The 21,148-nt window shown below is 38.9% G+C and overlaps 1 protein-coding gene across 1 annotated transcript; it reads right to left on the bottom strand.

The window, feature by feature from the left end:
• Window positions 1-45: 45 nt before the first annotated feature.
• On the bottom strand, window positions 46-20,693 carry si:ch211-183d21.1. Its single transcript, XM_044337401.1, has 12 exons — window positions 20,318-20,693; window positions 18,530-19,389; window positions 18,199-18,379; window positions 17,484-17,623; window positions 11,691-12,256; window positions 11,120-11,393; window positions 10,783-10,978; window positions 7,519-7,703; window positions 7,173-7,268; window positions 6,398-6,562; window positions 3,823-3,916; window positions 46-2,722 (listed from the first exon to the last, which is right to left on the bottom strand). The coding sequence occupies exons 2-12, from the start codon at window positions 19,353-19,355 to the stop codon at window positions 2,659-2,661; spliced, it is 2,787 nt and encodes a 928-aa protein (XP_044193336.1). The 5' UTR covers window positions 19,356-19,389; window positions 20,318-20,693; the 3' UTR covers window positions 46-2,658.
• Window positions 20,694-21,148: the final 455 nt, after the last annotated feature.

The raw sequence follows: 21,148 nt of genomic DNA on the forward strand, positions 1-21,148 counted from the left end.
AGATAGCACAAAGACTACTACAGAACAAGGAACTGTGAAACTTAATTGCACATCTGTGGAAGTTTTTTTTAATTTTAAACCTGCTACATGAGCATGACATTGGAATGGAAACAGGAAAAACAAGGCAAACAATGAAAAGAAAGCTCTTAAATCCTGCCCTGAATGCAGATGACATGGAGAACTGTCTTTCCAGTGTTTTCATGTTGTTCAATGTGTAAGTACTCAGCTGTAGACCATGAATATTTTACTATTTGTACATACTTTTAGTCCCCAGTAATAAGATTTGTGAGTTTCTGGTTTCTCTTACAGAACACAGTGCTGTTACTAAATCTGTGAGTATACAACTGAGGAAAAGAAAAAGTTCTTCACTACTCAAATTCAGCAATATCATTTTTTTTCCACTTTTTATGATTGTTGTATGTTTTTCTTCCTGTAATCATTCCTTTTGTTCATACTGACCATTAAGAGATCCCTTCATAAAACACTTTCAATGTAAGAGATGCCCTGATTTTGTGCAAAAAGTTTATTTGAAGCTAATATGAAGCCTTTTTAGTGGCAAATTCCCTCTTTTTGTTACGATCATTCCACTGACACTCAACAGGGAGGCACAAAGAGGGAATTTTATACTTAAAAGACTATGTTTGGAAGATATCCACTTGATTTGACTAACTCAGACAGCTGAGACCATTTAAATACATTTTTGCACAAAACAAGGACTGTGGATTTGGTCCCCATCAATTACATTGCAAGTACATTTTCATCTCTTAACAGGCAGAATTAGCAGAAAGAATGACTGCAGTTTGTTTTAAGACAGATTTGAAAAATTGTGAACATATCTTTTAAACAAGAAATCATAATGTTTAAGCTAAACTGTTACATTAACAGCATTGTGTTGCTTCTGCAGGACAGATATAACTCAAATTTTATTCAAGAGTCAACACACCTGCATGTCAATATTGCAACTGCCTTCTCCTTTTTGTTCAAAACTTACAAGTACCATTTTAACAAAAAAAACCTAAAAGATATAGAACTTTACAATGAAATTCCAGACATACTGTACATTGAACATTGCATAACATACTTTCAAGGGGGAAAACATTATATCTGCTCACTTTGAAAGCTTAAAAAAGCTTTAATTTACATGATTGAGTCTGATTTTCTAGCTTCATTTTCACTCAATAGTTGAACTTGAACTATGAAAGCAGCAACGTTGCTGTAAAAATAAATATGACTTCATGGGATAAATTTTGCTTGACAGAGGTGTATTAAGAAATGCCAATACTGTAAAATTAGAACAGAAGATTACCAAGGTGATTAAAGCAAACAAACTAAAATTCTGTGCACCTCAGCAGATGAGTAAGGCTACATAACAAGCTAAGTGGCACATCAACATTATTAAAAATGGAGCATATCCAAGCATATATATGCTTATTTCATGGCACTTTGTGTTGGCAAATTTATGATTATTTGAAATTACACTTCAATTTAGAAACAAACTAACTTGCTCTGAACCCATCTAGTTTCTGTGGTTCGACAATAAGTTATCACTTCAGATTGGTGATAAATGCCTCCCCCCCTGAGAAAACCAACATCATATTCATAGTATTTACACTTATGGCTGCAGCAGAGATGGCTGTACTTTCCCTCTAACAAATGAGGAAACCAGCTGACCAAGAAAACAACACACACGTAATGGCACAGAATAGGTTTCTGAGCCGCTTGAACCACAAATTAAACATAAAATAGCATCAACATTAAGCAATCTCTCACCTCTAAAAACAAATATTCTTCATTCGAGAACTTACTTTGTCTTCAACATCAGTCTCTCACATCACTTTTTTCTAAAATTTCAAATCAGGAAAATGTAAACAGTTTGCTTTACATACAGTAAGCATACAAAAGTGGTTACAGAAACTCATCACAAGTTAGCTAAAGACATTCACATTTAAAAAAAAAACAAACAATCAAGCCCTTTGAGTGACTAGAGTCTAAACTTGACTATTACAGCATGTAGCAGGAAAACAAAGCAGGAAGTTGATCATTTTGAAGAATAAACGTGAGATGACAATTATTATCTTGATTACAAAGCCTGTTGTTAAAACACTGTAGTGCCAGTTGAGAACGTGATGAAGCAAATGTCATTAAAATTGAGAGAAATTCCTGCATAAATCAAAACCTTTTTTTTTTTTCAATTTAAAGGCTTTTCCCACAGTTACATAGACGAGTCAACAGAAATGACCATTAAGGACTTTACTTTTACGTCAAGTATTAAAAAAAACCCTCACTTTCATCTTCCTTTTCTTTTAAAAGTAGTAACCAGCACTGTTCGCATGCAAAGGCTGCACACTGACCTTTACAAAAATATGTTATTATCTGATGTTTTTAAAATTTTCACATCCTCTTACGGACTGTCTGATTTCATGTCTTAAAGTGTCACTTGTTGCATGAAAAAAACTATCACTCATTTTCATCAGTGATGTTTTGAAGACAGGGAAGGACACTTGTGGTGACATTCACGTCAAAACAACCGCACAATCAGTAACGTACAGGTCAAATTAACCTCTGATTACCCACGTCTCTCTCTCTCGCTCTCTCTGCTGAAGTCCTCCCACGAACACGAGCACTTACAGACGCAAACACAGTGATTCGAAGCCTAGATTATAGATCTGACAGTCCCTCTGCGTGTTCACTCAGCTCCATGGTGTAATAGTCCAGAGGACGCCTGAGAATAGAAACAACAGCATTAACAAAACACACACGCACACACAATTGAGCAGTAATTCCCTGGAAATCTACTGTCACCTCATAATGTAAGAAGGGCAGCCCACTGGATGTTGGTGTGTGCAAAAGAGGAGAACAACATTCAATAACACCTCTTTTTGCATGTTTGCTTTTCCATTAAGAGTCAGGCTTCAATGGAGGAGAACTACAGTGGCTGCAAAAAACTCATGAAAAACACAAAAGGTCCTCTTTAGAGCCAGTGTTTAGTTTGTCCATTCTGGGCTATTGTAGAAACATGGCAGTGCAACATGGCAGCCTCCATGGAGGAGGACTCGCGCCCTATATAAAGGGCCCATTCAAAGCTAACAAAAACACAACAATTCTTATTTTCAGGAGATTATACACCAATTAAAACATACTTGTGAAGCACAAGAGATTCCTTCAACTCTGCTATGACTTAAGAAAAAGTGGAGTAAGGAGTGAGATGTGACAATTGGTGGAGAAATCTGTGTCTCCACAATGGACTTCCTCCCTCTATGACTGATTAATGTTTGTGTAAAATGATGAGTCTAAGGCTGGATTACCAACTGGGCAAACTGGCAACTAACCCAGTGCTTATGACCCTTAAGGGTCTACTTGTCTGTCTGACAATTACTTTATGGTTATTTGATTACCTGCAAATTTGTAAATGGTAATATTCAAACACACAGTTGTACAACTATTTTATATGTTTATATTTTCATACTGAAATACTGACTTATTATACTGAGGTGACTGCCTTTGTGAATAAGAAAGCAAAGAAACAAACCTTCAGAGCAAGGTTCACAACAATGGAGCTAAATGAGCATTCTCGACTCTCAATTACAAACATTTGTTATTAAATATCTATTCACATTCAATCACTGTGTAATCAGAAACAAGCATAACAAGTCAAAAGATTAATCAAATGTTATTTATCTGACTTTGTGAAGGTTTTCAGCAAACCAGCAAAGAATACAGGAATGAAATACTGCTGTCATGTGAAGAGGGAGTCTAAAATATTAGTGTGAACATCCAGCACATAAAAGAGATAATGGGAATAATAAAAACAAGACTCCTTACCTCCTCCTGTAGAAATATGTGAACAGAGCAGCTCCGAGTCCCAGCAGCAGCAACACTGCTACTATAAGGCCTATCTGTAACCCCAGGGTAGACGCTACAGTAGGACAGAGCCAAATAAAATCTCAGTTACATTTCCTGAACACGTAAATCAGTTTAAACACACCACAGCAACCCAAACACCCCAATGAAAGTTTGAAACTGCAACTCATTTTTTATGTCCTTCACTCTCTCAAAGCCCATGTGAGGCATCATACATAAATAGCCTTGTTGTGACAGATAATTTCAGCAGTGGAGACAGACTATTACTGCATGTAGCAGACTAACAGTGCAGCAGTGGGTATAATAGAAATTCTGATTCTCTCATCTAAAAAAATGAATTATATGTACATGAAAAAAACACTGCATTTTCACTTTGATGCATTAGTTACACGTTTCACCTTAAAACTGCTATAATATTCTCCCATCATCTCATGTGAGTGTGCATGCCAGCTTTTTGAGACCCAACTAAGCAGTTAATAATTTAATTCTTTTTAATAAAACATATTTTAACATCTCAGGATAGTATTCCAGATGTATTATTAAAAACTATGCTTGTTTAACATTTAAAGTCACAGGGGTGCTCCTTGAGATATCAGTCCTGATTGATTTGGCAACACCAGTGGTTACCCTGGTAACAGCAAGTGCCGTTTAATACTAGAGGTCCCACAATTTAAAAAGGTGCCTATTTAAAGCTGCCTATGCCATGCAGGATTGGTGAATTCCACCACCAACAATAAAAAATACTACATATAGAGATAATGACAGAATATAAATAGCTATTCCTGAAAAAAAACAGACCATAAATGAGTAAATACATTTCCTTTAAGTATTTCCAGTTTGTTTTCACACTGTTGCAGAGTAACACTGCAACAGCAAGTATAACAGCAGGTCAGATTTAGTCATAAAAAGGCTTGAAATGTTGACCTGTAAATTTTGTTTTCTCCCCATTAAACATTTTTCATGCCACTGCTTTGTAGTTGAGGTGGAATTTTTGGTGGTTTCAATTTATGGTAATTACAGCTCACAAATCAAGAGCTACAAGCTCTTAAATGGTTCACTATTATTTAATGCTTCAATGTAATGAATGACTGCTGGAGTCATAATAAAATCAATTTCAATGAACGACACTAGTCATTAAATTATGAACATTGTTCTCATTTGGTTGCTTTCAAATTAGTTGTCAAAGTTGACAAATATACTATGAAATCTGCCAGCATACATGTTAAATATGCAAAAATATACACATACATACATACTGTAAATATGAAAAAATACTATACACTATAAAAACATGAATTAAAATCTAATAATCAGGTAACAAAATAGGTGGATACCACTTATTTTTAAGAACAAGATCTTGATTTTCATTCATCTATTCACAGAAATGTAATAACAGCTTTTTTAACTGAATTTTGCGCCTTTAAGAGACTATTGTGTTTGTTTTGTCGGATTAGGATGGGGTCGTTCCCTTTGACATAAAAAATATTTTGTGTTTTTGGATGTCAGTATTGGCAGGTGTAAGGGTTGTCTGCTTCATGATTCTGTTAAAAAAAATCTAGCAACTGAATGAGCAAGAACTTTTCAACTTTCAAGAATGTCCCTCAAAGAGGAGTCCATTCAGCTCCGAAAAAATGTCAGGTTCATTTTTAAAACCACCACCAAAGTTCAGGGAAGGACGATGCTTTTCAAAAGCTTTAACAAGGAGAAAAAGAAATGTCTTCATTCTTTTGTCTGTAGAGATGAAAGCGGTAAACATCTGCAATGAATTCGGAAGGTTCTCATACTGAGAAGTTGCAATCACCAGAATGGACTTCATTTACAACTGCTATTAAAAAGGTGATCTGTGACTGGATACACTTTCACATAATAAACAATCTTATTGTGGCCTTGAATGTCTATGCTTTCATCAAATGAACACATGGCAGATGTAATGTGAAGCACTTTGAGCTGCATTCCTTGTGTAAAAAGTGCTATAAAAATGGCTTTTTATTATCTATCTGACATTGGGTTAACTGGAATGATGTTATTCTACAACCTGTAATTTGCTTTACCTTGTTGAAACATCTTATATAAGCCTCAAGACACACAGTGATGATGTCTCTACCTGGGGCAGATACTTTCTAACTTTTGAGAACACATTGTACAGATTACACTGACTTGGGATAAGATCACAATAATGATAATATGCCACACTGATCAAAATCCAATCCCTTATCTATTTATCCAGACAACATATCTAGATTCCATTTTAGATCTGCAGTATATTCTCCGAGATAATTTTTGACACATCTGGGAGAAGAGTCATCACAAGACTGGATGTCGCTAGGTTTTTATGGTGTGATTCAAGACCCAGGAGACCACATTGAGAGCATTTAACGAGGTGGATTTTCCCAGTGGAACACACTATTAATTCATTAATTTAACTGAATGTTATCTGTTTTCCCTTTAAAGTGATAATAAATATATTGTGACACCTACTGCAGGTGCTGCGTTTTAAGCATGAAAGGACTGTTTGTGTTTGCTTCGTTGCGCTAACCTATGCTGGTGTAACGGTCGGTGGTGGGAGAGGAGCAGACGTCTCCCTGAGCAGGTGAAGGATTCATGTGGGACGTCTGGATAATGAGGGCCTTCTGATGGTCCGACAGCGCCTGGATGTTCCCCCACACTCGCAGCCACCCAGACACGCAAGAGAAGTTGGCTCCTTGAACATGAACACACAAATATTTCAATCATATTTTTTTCAACTGGGTCATTACTGGATTTACATTGTGAAAACAGGAAATAGGAGTTTACAATTTAAGGACACAATTCATGATGGTTATTTACTGTATATGAGAGAGGTTGGATGAAGTAGTTACACCTGAGTCTGTCTATCTCTTAATGATTTCCTTATGTGAGCATTAACTTCCAGAGCTGGAAATGGTTTTGGGGGTTACAAGAGCTCCTGAGTATTGCTCATCTCCTGTGAGTCTCTCTTACACCACTACACACTCAATACATTTGCACTCAGCTATAATGGTATGTTCAAGCAACTTAAACACTGTTCCTTTTCCCTACTTCACTACTACTCTATGATACTGTAACAGTGACCTGTGCTTGCTGTGTTGATTGTCAGGTGTCAAGATCTTCTCCAAAGCCAGTGATGTCAGTGATCTGTAATCTGTTTCACTAAAATCCTTTGAATGAACAAACACTTTTTTCTAAGCTCAGGTATGAAGCAGTCATCTCTAACATTAAAAAAAAAAAAAAAAAAAAAAAAAAAATCAGCCAAATGTTAACGTTTCAATTCATAGTGAGTGAATCTGTCTCACCTTGGAGATATAAGGCAGATATGCCACAGTGACACTTCTGCTCCAGGTAGTCGGCAACCTCAGTGACTCTCTTCCCCTGGATTAGACCGCTGCAGTCTGAAGCAAAGGGAGAAGAAGCTATGAGCTGAGCATTAAGTGACTTTAGTCAAGAAAAATAACAAAAAAGGTTAATTTTAACAATATTTGTTAAAACTAACGGTTTTCTTTTTATGCTTTTGGTTTACATCTAATGTACAATTAAGCAAAGTTGGAAACTTGTCATACACATCGTGGTTTTAAGTGTCAGAGCCACATTTTATTCAGTTTCACATCAAATGCATTTTAGCTCTGTTTATTTTAGAATTACCTCCTGACCCCTCCTGCCAGCCATTGGACAGAGGTCCAAGGCAAAGGTCAATTTGACTGGAGAAGGCGGAGCTTGGGCAGGTGTTGTTGCGGCGGGGCGTAGGGGAGGAGCTCGTCCAAGAGGAGGGGCTCCTCACTTCACAGCATGAACAACGGCTTAGTGAGACAGAACCATCTTCCACGGACCTGCACATGCATGCAACAATTGAAAGATATAGGTGTGTAGTAATACTAATGATGATATGGTAAAAACAAAAAACAGATCTACCAAACAGCTTAACTGCAATATTTTGATTGTAACATTACATGTTCATGATCATAGTAATGCTCTCTTAAAGGCAGAATGAGAAGGATTTGTTGGTTGCAATTTGTAAACCATAGACTGTAAAAAAAAAAAAAATGGATGTAGTCACTGTGATGTCACCCATTGGTTTGGTGGACTGCAAAGACAATTCTAGTGGGTCATAAGTGATTGAGAGGGATTATTTTTGTATGAATTTATACATTGTTCCTTCTGCCTTTTGGTGATCCTGGATAATCAGTCTCATATACAGTAGTTACTGTAGGAGTGGACAATATTAGGAACACTCCAGTATACCGCAACCACCTACTACAACCTCAATAATAAACATAAAATAAACAGAATTGAAAAAAAAACCCAGCATGCGTACAGTTGATTATGGGAAAGAAGTGAATTACTGACATATACTGAGTAAGCAATTCAAAACATCACAGCAGCCTAAACCGATGCTGCTTACTGGAGGGAAAACTAAAAATAGTTATATGTATAACGAAAATAAACGCTTGATCAATGTTGCGTGTAATCTATAATTTACAAAGTGTTAATTCTCAGGGTGTGGGTGTTTATGTATTTGGTCCAGGTCTAAAAGAGGAACAATTTAAGGGGTCCTTGCCACTTTCATGTTAACACACTGATATGTGCATGATTCATTGACTGACGGAGTACTCTACTGTGACAAAAATTATCAATCATTAACATAAAAATAGGGTGACAATCAGTCCAGAATTCTTTATAAAATTCATCTGAAAAGCCATCTGGCCCTGAGCTTTTGTTTGTAGGCATCAAATGAACTGTAGCCAGAACTTCTGCTTTTGTGCATAGCTAATTAAGGTGGTGTTGATCTAATTCAGATAATTTAACTAAATTGATACTTTGGAGGTAGTTATCCAGTTTATCTTGTGAATAGTTACTGTGGGCTTCATAGAGTTTATTATAAAATTCAAAAAAAGCCTGGTTAATCTCTTTTGGGTGATGGTTATGTTATTGTCTTTGAAGCAAATTGCTTTAATAACCCTTTCTGCTTGATCCGTATTTAATTAATGGGCGAGTAATTTACTTGGTTTATTACCAAATTCATAATGCTTTTGTCCGACATAGTTCATTTTTATGATTTCATTTGAAATGTTGAGGTTTAGATGATGTCTTATGAAGTTATTCACATCTTTCTACTTCTCTCTCAAGTTCTTGTCTTTGCATCAGTTTTTCATGATTTTTAAACAAAACATATGAAACAATTAATCCTCTTAAAGTGGTTTTTGCGGCCTCCCAGATAATATTGGGATCTATGAGGGGATCATTGTTTTCCTTTATACAATTTGTTATCCACACTTGCATTTTTGATGTAATTTTTTTATCTTTAAGTATGAAGGTATCAAATTTTCATCGCTTAAAGATAAAGTGTTCCCTACCCAAATGAAGAGTTCAATTAAATCTGGCATGATCTGAAAGAATAATTGGACTAATTCCACAATCTTTTATTGTTTGCATGTATTTTGAGTGGACAAAAAAATAATCTATTTGAGAATATGAATTATGAACATTTGAAAAAAAAGTATAATCTTTGACACCCTGGTTTAATTCACACCAAACATCAGTTAGGCCATGTTCTGCACATAACCCATGAGGGACCTTTGAAGATTTAGAGCTATGGCTTTTAGTCTGATTAGATTTAACAGAATTCAACGTGCAACTGAAATCTCCACCTATCACTCCAAATCCTTTACAGTTTTCATTGAAGACCAGCACCATGTCCAGCATGAATGTTGGTTCATCTGTATTGGGACCATAAAACATTTAGAAAGTTCAACATCAGTGTTCCATATGTAGAACCTGAAATCAAGACAAACCTACCATCTGGGTCTGAAACTGAATTTTCTGAAGCTGGGAAGGAAAACTACAAATAGTTTAACTTGATGAAAATAAGTGCTTGATTAATGTTTGATAAGGTCGATGTGACCCAAATGTTGTATGTAACCTAGAATTCACAAAGTGCTAATTCAGTGTGCAGGTGTATATTCAGATATATGTATTTATTTAAATTTCTGCAATCACCATCCTGTTGACTCTATAAAAAAACATATTCAGGAAGCCTCCTCATGTTGTCCTGAGCTGCAGTGATGGAATATGAGCTGCTGTAAAAAGGCTACTGTGAACCAATCACTGTCTGAAATACAGGATCTCCCCAAGGAAACTGGTTGACGAGGTGTTGAATGTTCCTCCATACATACCCAGCTGATTGTCACTGATTGAACTGTTTATCTCAAACATTTTCAGCCCATAAAAAAAACAAGAAAGGTTTTCTGTTTTTGAGTCATGCTGCTTTCATTCATTAACAGGAAGCACATGTGCAGTCTGTAAACCTGATCAATCACTGTCATCTGCTGACAGATCCTGACTCATCGGGTCTGACAGATCCTGACTCATTAAATATGTGGCATATGCTGTGTGAATTTGCACATTTTTTTCTTGAACATTTACGGTTTTATGTAAGTCAAGTGTATTGATTTCTTATGATGTCGATGGAGGCAGCTGACCTAAAATAAACCCTGGAATCCTACAGTATGAAGCATAATATGCCTTTTTCACAGAAGGAATAGCACAGCAGGAAAAGCTCAGCTGTATCCCAATTAGCTGCTTCGGTTTCAGGATCCTGCATGCTGGTTCACTGCCACACTGTAGTAGCTGACTGGAGAACTATGGTCATATCAGCTACCTACAATACTGTTAGAGGCCCTGACAACATAGCATGCTGCTAACTCTGTCTAAACATTATGTTAAAGTGAGCTAAGAATGCTAAACATAAAAAAACTGAGCATGAACCAAGGTTGTTTTACCAGGTTCTCAGTCTGTGGCCTTGCCCCAGTTAAGATTATTTTCATTTTCGACAATCAGATTATAGCCTTAATTTGGTTTAAGACTTATCATTAGTGTAAAAGTATCTCTATGATTCATGCAGTTGTGTACCTGAGAGCTGGAATCACTTGTCTCCCTCTGGTGGTGGACAGAGAGGAGAGCAGCTTCTGGTTTTCACTAAACACCAGTACGTCCCTGAGACTGGAGTTGGTCAGAGCAGTGCCAGCTCTACAAACACTGAACAGGTCATAGCACAGTACCACTGCTCCTCGCACTGGCACTGAGGAGCCCTCGGGGAAAGTCTGATCTATGCAGTAGAGAGAGGAGGTGAAGTAGAACAGAGAGAAATGGAGAGAGTGGGTACAAAATAAAAAAGAGGAGATAGGAAATCTTTTGTTTCATTATTAACAGTAATCCATCCCTTGACAACACTGCCCACTGCCCTCACCTGCTCCAGTGACATTTCCAATGATGTAAAATCCATTCTGGTCAATAGATCCTGTCAAAGGAAGGGCGATGACGGTTTCGCTGCGCTCCTGCTCAAACACGGTCAGCACCAGGCCATACAGGTTTGTCTTGGGGGGCCCGTGCAGCTCCACGAAGGCCCTCTGCTGGCTGTGATTAGTCCAGTGGCTACTAGCCACCTCACTGATGACCACACCCTCAGGCGCTGGAGGAGGGCGGGGACAGCTGTTCTCCCTCAGAGGGGTGGGTGGAGCCACCTGTAGTTATTGATGCATGTGTAATGTTTATGATTATAGGAGCTTTAATTATCTTTGGTACAAGAATACATCAGCATCTGAATTTAGCTAAGCTGTTACTCCGAAACTGCCAAATGTTTGATTAAAGTTGTGTGTATTCATTAGACATTTCAGTTTCAATCAGCATTTATGCTCTTTGTTTTCCACAATGATGTATTTCTGTCATTTCTAAAAAAAATCACAGCCTCTGACCTAATAAAACATACATTCCTGTTAAATTTCAGTCTGCCCTCTGAATCCCCTACCCTTTGTACTCACTGAAAAAGCAGACAGGTCACAGGGGTAAAGGCCTCTACAGCGACTGAGGGCCTCATCACCCAGCAGAACCTCTGGATCCTCCAGCAGGGGCAGCTGTCCCGGCGTCAGGGCTTTACTCAGCTCCTGTGCCTCCCTATCTGATCCTCTCTGTCGGTACACAACTGCATCCAGCAGGCCTCTGGTGGGGATCCCTCTCTGCACAGCTGATGGTGGGCCGAAAGGGCTGCGATACAGAGCCACAGCGTCCGGTCCGTTCTGGATGGTGTTGGGAGGCAGGCGGAGTGACGGAGCTGGCACCAACCGGTCACTGCCCAGCAGGAAGTAGCCCTTGGAAGTGGTGAAGTGTCCGCTAAGGCTGATTTCCCTGTAGGGTTTGTTGTTGTGTGCACTGAACAGCAGTATCCAGATGCCCTGCAGGGAGACACGGCGTCCTGATGGGTGCCACAGCTCAATGTACTCGCCATCCTCAGCCGCGCCAGGTGTATCAGTGTTCAGCTCATTGATCAGGAAGTCGCTGTTCCCCCAGGGTGGGAGGTGTGGTGGAGCATCTGTACCTCCTGGAACGACTGAAACATAAAGGAAGGCATTTATTAGGTGTTGTTAAAGAATTTGTTCAATTTGTCATTTTTACACCTCAGTTTTTCTATGGATTTAACAAATGACATATAACATGTTGATTTGTGAGCTTTACAGGTGCTGATAGGCAGATTTTGTTACCTTTGTACAGAGCTTAGTTAGCTCTTCCCCCCTGATTCTAGTCTCTATGCTACTCTAAGATAACTGGCTGCTGTCAGCTGCTTCATACTGAGCAGAAGAAGAAATGAGAGTGGTGTCGAACTCATGTAACTCTCAACAAGAAAGCGAATAAGCCTGCTTACCAATTAATTTTGCTACTCATAGTTTCTTTTCTAAAAAGGAAAACATTCATTTAGCAAGATCCCATTTATTACTGCCTTATAATGGCCATATCTTGACATTTGAGGAAAAAAATATTGTGTGGAAAATCATCAGCTTCACCACTCAGCCTATGTACTGGAAGTAATAAACAACCCCCTTTGACTGCATATAAGAGAACATTTCACACAATGTTGTTCGTCTGTTTCATGGGATGTCAATATTATTTTTTAAAGTATACAATTGAGAGAAAGTTTCTGCAAGACTCCAACTGAAGAGGAATTCATAAAAAAATGACAAAGTATTGTTTTCCAAATATCAATGTATAAATTATTATATACAGTACAGTGGAAATTACTGGTAAAACATCATACAATGTGATGGTGACATACATATCAGTGATAAATGATGATGATGTTGCCATACATGCGATCTCTAATGATATAATTTATATTCAACTATACACAGTAACACCCACAATCTCTAAGAGTGTATCTAAATCGCCTAATTGATCTCATATGGATAATACTCTGGTTCTCTATATGTTTCATTGAACAATTTGAAGCTGTTAGTGTGCTCCTGTGACCTTGTCAACATGTTGAACGTGGTTCACAGAAGACTGGAGCTATAACATGCATGCACACGGTTGTTTGACAATGATTAAAGGTAATTATCAATGAACAATTGGCATTTACTGAACATCTTAGCATGTGGCTTATGTTTACAAGCCAATGAATTTTCTGTATTGAGTCCACTGACTAACAAATTTCCTACTTTGCCAGAGTTTGACAGCATCTTTCAGTCGAGTGGGAATATTTTGTGAATGTTTTATGAATTAAATGTGTTTTCTTGTTCTGGAAAAAGAAAAAAAATAAACCTGTGGCAGATATTTGTTTGTTGACATAACGGAGTAACACATGCTGACAATAAAACCTGTAAAAGAACAACAGAAGAGTTGACTGCACTTCAGTGCACTGTGGTAAGTCTTTTGAGGAAGAATACAAGGGAGTGAGATACCACCTTGTTTTCTTTCCTCTTTTGAAACTGACATTGATATTACATAGGGAATGGGTCCTCCTCCACGGAGCCTGCCATATTGCACTGCCATGTTTCTACTGTAGCCCAGAATGGACAAAGCTAACACGGGCTCTAGAGAGGGCCTTTCGCATTTTTCGTGAGTTTTGCAGCCACCGTAGGTTCTCCTACATGCTTGGAAGGGGAGGAGTATTCAGTTGGTTGAAATCTGAAACCTCACCACTAGATGCCACTAAATCCTACACACTGATCCTTTAAGACTAGTAAGACTTTAAAGGGGATGTGTTTGACCACATGTGGCATTCTGCGGGTGTTTCTGTATGTAAATGAACCTGTACAAGTGGATGGATGTAGAATAGGTGAGATTTATCATTGTTCTTTGTTTTAAAGTGTGTTTGATAAATACCAATTTTCCTGCTCACTCGTATGGACAGCTCACTGTATTGTCCCCATGCTGCTTCCTGATGTTGCCACACTATATAAATTTGTATGCCCAAGCACACAAATACACACACACATGCTTTTATGCACAAAGATGAAAAACGTATTTAATAATACACCTAGAATACACAAAGAAAAACAATGTCCAAGTCAACTGTTACATTAAAAATGCATCTTTTGCCTGTAAATTCATAGCTACTTCCAACAAGATTTGAAGAGACAATAGAGATAAAGCAGATAAGAACTAGATGACCAGTAACATCCAATCACGTTTCTACTCAAGCCCCTATAAATTGTCAGTTCTCATGTCTACTCTGTAGATTCCTTCTTGCCAGCACTACTTGCCACCACTGCTTCTACCGTCTCCACCGCCTCCACCTATTCCTTATATAATTAAAGGTTTGGTATTGGGTGTTGTTGACTTGCTGAGGATCCTTTACCGCAGAGTCTTTACCGCCAAAACTAACCATATGCAATAAATGGTGAAGTGTCTCTAACCACAGGGCCATCTTTTGGCAGTCGCCTAGGAAGCCACCAGTGACACTGCAAATACTGTTCACTCTGTACTGATTGAACACTTGATACTTAGAGAAGACTACAGACAGACTGTAGAGGGACCCTATCAGGAGCTTGACACATATTTTGGGACGCTGCAGTTAATTTGATCACATCGGTGTGTAAAAGGTAAAAGGTTACATATGTTACATGTAACCATCATAATATGCAACTCATGGATAAAACTCATAATTGGGATATAGGGATATTAGGCTCAGGTGCATCCTCAACTGAAGTCTTGTAGTAGTCAGTAGGTTTAACAAAAGAAAGTCAATAATGACAAACAAAGATCTGCACCCTGAAATCAAACTAAAGGATGTAAACCTCAGTACTTTGTTCACGCTGAGGTTGAAGAATGCATATTTATTATTGTTCAGATCCTCAATGACAGCTACTCTCTATGAATAGAAAATACTGCAGGACAGTATACACCTTATTATAGGCAACAATATTTTTTCTTAATGCAGAGCTATTCAGCTGTTAAACATATTTAAACTGCTTCATTACTTTTAATGCAGGCCTAAAGTGCATTGTAAAATTGTTGAAAAAATGGAACTAAAATAAATATTGGATCATGACACGGTGTCGGGACAGCTGTAAGTGAAAGTCTCATACTGTTAATACCCACAGCTCAGGTTTAATGTGGAGGCAAAGCTGACATCACATGTTCAATACTGTAATAAACAGAGATCAGAAGAATGAGAATTGAGCCAGAAAGCCAGATGCAAACGACACACTTACAGGCTGTACTAGAGATGCTCCAAGCAGGTCCTAATGATCAGTATCGGGCTGATCCAGGCATATTTTAATGGATCAGTATGGGCTAAAAGGAAGCTGATCAAGTGCAGATCCTTTCTCTACTGCGTTTTACTGAGTTTTGTCCACCTCAACCTGCTTGTGTTGCAGCACTGCTCTCCTTTACGACTGCCTACAGTGCAATCATTTCTCTGTATATGCGAGGGAAAATTACAGTGTGTGGATGTGAAAGGTTATTTGGGTGCAGCAGTGCGAGCAGTGCGAGCAGTGCGAGCGAGGTCAAGTCAACGTTAATTTCGTGAATAACTTGACAGGACAGAATGAATCTGAGCTGTTGTCAGGTTTATGTGCTCTATGCAAGCTGGTGTCTGTACTCAAACACAGATCACTTGTGAGGGAAGAACCTTGACTCTGTAACACTGCAGTACTGTGTTTTTGTAGTTGCCACAACACCAGAGTGATACAGTAAAACAATCCAGCTGATCACGTCAATTTCAAGAGTTCTATCAGATAAAAATTTCATCAGTATCATATCAATAATTTAAGCTAAAACTTAATACTTTCGGTACTAGGATCTTTAGTATTTGGCTAAAGAAACTTAACGTGTGGCAAATTCAGTAGGCAACACCTTTTATTTCAATGTGTCAGATACATATTCAATCAATATTTAAGTTAATAAAAGTATTGGATCACACTTGGTATCACCAGACAGCTGGTATTATAATAAAAAGGACTTGAATTGGGATTGAGGGACTGTACTTGACTGTCCTTGTCCTATCAGTCACCACAAAGTCCATTTTGTAGATATTCTGGAGCTTTCAATAACATTGCATGATCTTCTTAGGATTTATTTATTTTAATAATCTTAATCTGAGTGAGGATCTTATTTTGCTGCTGGAAAATATAATAATATGTGACTCTCATTCATTAGTACATGTGATGGATAAATAAAAAGCACAATGTTATAGAGAAAACTGTTTGTTTCACAGCATGGCATGTTTCAACAGGCTTTTCAAACTGATAAAATCATCTTTTTTTAAAAAAATGCGCCCCCTCAGTAAACCACAGGCTCAATATTCTGAAAGCATCACTGCACAAGTGATTTCTCCAACAAACAGACAATAAACTTTCATTTCTCTTGAAGCAGTGTCACCCTCTAGCTCTCACTTCTTAATATCTTCAGTGCATGCTCCAGTGATGTAAGCCTCATTCCCAAGTTCCTCAGCTGGTGAATGATGAAATCTATAACTTCCCTGAGGACAGTGCGTTGGGTGTGTCTGAGCATGTGCATTCTGAGAAGCCAAATTTAGCGTTTCTGACAGTTAGTCCATGGTTAACCGCATGTAGCTGTAATTCAACTAATCCATGTTTGCAAGCATATACAAGTAGCTCCTTATGACACATGAGCCAAGAATTCAACAAATAACAACAGTCTCTTCATGCAGATGACTCATCTTACTACCACACTACTCACAGCCACAGATAATCTCTCTCTCACACTAAGATATAATGATCTTGTTCTCACACATAATTAAGTTGTAGCCCGGCGATATATTTTGTTTCATATTTTTGTTTCATCAAAGGATCTCCGTACTGTCTCCATCTCATTTATCAGTTTGTCATGCATGCTGTTTCAAACTTGTTTGTATTTTTAAATGTAAAATATACAGTTCTAAGTAGCAGGAAGTACATGCAGCACATGTCGTATTAGATAAACTTTAAAAAAATCTGTATCCATCCTTTAAAAACTTCTTTGAAGTAAAATGTGCCGAGAATAATGTAACTGTTTGGATGTTTAGTGTTCACCAACTGGACAGCTGGCGCAAACTTAAAGCAACTGTAGGTAGTTTTTATAATATCGACATTGTTTTATAATGTGGCTTGAACATATATTTATCAGTATTTGCTTTCCAGTAAAATCTGCGTCTTACAACTGCCTGTCAAACACATGCATGACTGATTCTCTTCCATTCTACCTGTAAACTCCAGAGAGAAAGCACAAAATATTAATTTGGTGACAAACATGTCAGTAAGAACTGACTTGAGCTGGCAAGGTTGTGCCAGGTTTAACTAGGCTAATACTGAACACCTAATGTAAATACAAACACTCACCAAAGCTGTGAGGGCAGATCTTCGGCCAGGGACACTGGTTGGGCTGCCAGGGAGTTTGCGGGGCCTCCCAGAAGACACCAGGATCTCTGGTCCAGGTGGCCACACCGCAGCGACTGAGGTAGAAGCCTCCCTCTCTCAAACTGCCAGAATAAAGAGATAATTAGAAAATAAACCTTAAAAATTGACACTTCTGATGGGTTATAATATTACAATTGGCTAATGTTCAGAGACACATTCATATTTTGTTAAATTGCCTTGAAATACATTCTACATTTGAGACTGCTGTAATGTTAAATGTTGTATAGTTTTTGTATTATGCTCAGTGTTTGTCAGAGAGTTGTTAATTAAACTCTCAGGTCAATTTTGAGTGTTGTTATGCAAAAATCTATTTAAGTGTCTTTGAGTCAGTGCGAGTGAGAGCATACTTGTGAATACTGAGATAATGCAAAACACACAGGAAAAAAATGCTTCAGAAAAGAGGAACAGTGGTCACAAGTTGACCATCTCCCCCACTCAGTGCAACACACTTAACAGAACATGTTGCACAATACTCGAAACTACAGCCACTGAACGTCATTAATGCCTCTGATAGTCACGCCAAAAAACAGGACACACAGCTTTACCGAACTGGTTTTGATTCTTCTACTGTTTGTGTATACTGCAGTCAAATTGTGCGTTGTTTTTTTTTAAACACTAAACTATGATAGTTTCTTGCCTGTTGCTGAGTTGATATGGCTGTCTGCCTGGGATGAGAGTCTCTGTGAGGTTGGCACTAGGCTTGTTTCCAGGTCCAGCAAACACAAACGCATCTAGAGGCTGTATCTGGCTCAGCGGACTGCCGACGGGAAAGTCCGTAGCTCTGCCGCTGTAAACAGCAACTGCCCCTGACTCATCTCCTGAAAGGAAATCACAACAGGAACAAAGAATTTACGATGAAAACAAAAGAGAATGACTGAATGAAAATCGACAGTTTCAGTCTGTCGATTTTCATTCATATTAACTTGTAGTCTAGGTCAGACCGTGAAAACCTGCAGCAGCACACTGACCTTTCATATAGCTCTTCTCTACTGTCACGGAGATCAACCCGTTCCTGGAGGTGTCCACGTTCACATCTGCACTCACACTGACCCTGTCTGTTTTCCCGTCCAGCACTACCAGCACAAGCGGACCTGCAGCCAGGGCTTCAGTTAGCTCCACAAACCCGTCCACCTGCCCTCCTCCTAGCTTCAGCTCAGTAATGACAGGGATGGTCGCCTGGGCAGCAGGTGGGGTACAGTTGTTCCGTTGGCCAGGCGAGGGTGAGGACACCTGAAAGCCCCAGCGATCTTCGGACAGCAGGCACCTCTCAATCGACTCATCCCCCTCAAGTGCTGTTTCATCCTCGACGAAGGCTGGCTCCCCGGGTGTCAGAGTTTCAGCGAGGAACTCTGCACCCCCATTGCGGCGAGTCATGTAAACGACGGCGTCCACCAGCCCATGGGTGGTGACGTTCATCTTCTCGCTGTAGCGGGCAGCAGACGTGTGGTAGAGGACGATGGCGTCTGGGCCGTTCTGGACGGTATTTGGAGGCAGGGGGATGGCCGGTTTGGGCAGCATGTCCACCGAGCCCACCAGGAAGAAACCTCTATCATCTGTGTTGTGGCCCTTGAGGTCCAGCACCTTGTAGGCTATGTTCCCGTTCCCATTGTAGAAAACAAGGGTGTAGCCGTCCAACGACGCCCGTTGTCCACTGGTGTGATACAGCTCCACAAACTCAGTGGTGTCCAGTCTCGGGTTGTCGGCATTAATCTCGCTGATGATGAGGCAGGGTTCACCACTAACTACCACCGCCACCACACAGAGACATGCAAAACAGGCCAAACTGACTACCATGATTTACAGCTTCTCCAAAATGTCTGGGCAGCTTCTGCAACAAAAAGACCACCAGTTGCATTTCTCATTAGTAACTGTCTACAGTAATACTGCTTACTTAACTCGAGCACTGTAAGTACAAGGAGGAGAAAAACTGTGATTTTATTGAAAAGGACAATATCTCAAACAAAATCTGAACCACAGAAAACTACTGTATGTTCACAGCGCTGAGATCAAACTGTATTCTTACACTTGCAGACCAGACTTCCTTGAGGCAAAACCTCATAATATCATGAATGAGTCTTCTATGAGTCTATTTTTTGTTCATGGTGACATTGGGAATGCACGTCTTCTGCATGAGTCATGTAATATTGCGAAACACGCTGGCAAGCAGATGGAAACTTTGCATGAAACGGTGAGATGCTTTAGCTATGGACAAATCACTAAATGGGCAGATAATCTAAAATAGTTTAGACTTCTTTATAAATATTTAGTTTTTCGAAGAATAAAGTTAAACATATGATGCAATTTGCTAATCCTGTTTCATCCCTAAATCACATTCTATCCCAAATACAATGAATGTGGTCAACAAACTACGGTAAACTTAAATATGGAAATGTAGGCTGTACACTATGGGTACGAATGCACTCATCTATTCTATTCTATTCTATTCTATTCTATTCTATTCTATTCTATTCTATTCTATTCTCTCACTGCTTGGCTGTAAAATGTTTCTTAAAGAAGCTCCATTAGTTTGCACGACAGTTACTCTCTGGGAAAAACATGTTGGGACAAATTAATGCCATTTTAAGATAAAGAGAGAGTTCAGTTCTGCCCTGAAATTATCTCCCATCTCTCGACAGTTATTCCAGTCACGGTTGTGCTGCTATGCATGCATCTTTCCGTCGAAAAAAAAAAGAAAAAGCCTGTCAATCTAGTTTCTATCAGTGCCCCACAAGGTCCTCAAAGATGTCGTGACTTACCGTGTTTTCTCGGTCCTTGTCGGCCAGGTGTCGCTTGTTGCACCGTCGAAAGCTCTCCGTTGGATTTTAAAAGGAGATAATATCGGTAAAGTTTGTTTTCTGCCCTCCGCCGCTCCCTTCATTCACAAAGCAGCACTTTCTCCCCCCGGACTGTGGGCGGTCAGACTGACTGAGGGGGATGATGCCTGCCAGGGAAGCTCTTTTCTTTTTTTTTTCTTTTTTTTTTCTTCCTACGGCTCAGTACACCATTCAGACATCCGCAGCGGTAGATAAAACACAAATGTAATGCTTGTGGAATAAAAAGGCGCTTACACTGTGGCCACCACGTCTCCCACTGTTTTAAAAACAATCTATTTTTGTTGTCAAAATGAGTTCATTTATAATATCTGGTCGTGAAAATTAATTAAATAAATTCATTTCAAGAAGCCTCGCGAAGACCTGAAGGGGGCCCCTGACCCCACTTTGTAAAATAGGGGAGAGCGGGTTCAATTGAAACACTTCAATGAGAGCCGAGTCCAACATCAGGTTAGCTTCTGTTCCAGCAGCCTCCAGGTCAAACAGTTTATTTTTGCTTTCTGAGATATATTTTAAGGGTTCCTCTCACCTGACTTTCTTAAAATATACATCTAGGTCCTACAACTTATACCAAGCTCCTGTATTTTATGCCCTTTTCAGAGCAAAACTATAAGAATGACCATGTGAATATACCAAACATAAAAATACCATGAACAAAAATGCCATGATTAGAAATTCACCCTAGAAACACAGGACTTAGTGCATTTAGTATTTATGTTATTTAGTACAATGATACCAAGATTAAAGTAATATTAG

The sequence above is a fragment of the Thunnus albacares genome, chromosome 20, assembly GCF_914725855.1.
Source record: "Thunnus albacares chromosome 20, fThuAlb1.1, whole genome shotgun sequence".
In the NCBI taxonomy this organism is placed as follows: Eukaryota; Metazoa; Chordata; class Actinopteri; order Scombriformes; family Scombridae; genus Thunnus; species Thunnus albacares.

What these genes read in the sequence shown, in the direction of transcription:
- si:ch211-183d21.1 (XM_044337401.1), bottom strand. Translation starts at nt 19,355, where the DNA reads ATGGTAGTCAGTTTGGCCTGTTTTGCATGTCTCTGTGTGGTGGCGGTG. An exon ending in AGAGAAGAGCTATATGAAAG is followed by an intron (nt 18,380 to 18,529) that starts GTCAGTGTGCTG and finishes ATTTCCTTTCAG; the next exon opens with GAGATGAGTCAGGGGCAGTT. An exon ending in CAAGTGATTCCAGCTCTCAG is followed by an intron (nt 7,704 to 10,782) that starts GTACACAACTGC and finishes ATGCATGTGCAG; the next exon opens with GTCCGTGGAAGATGGTTCTG.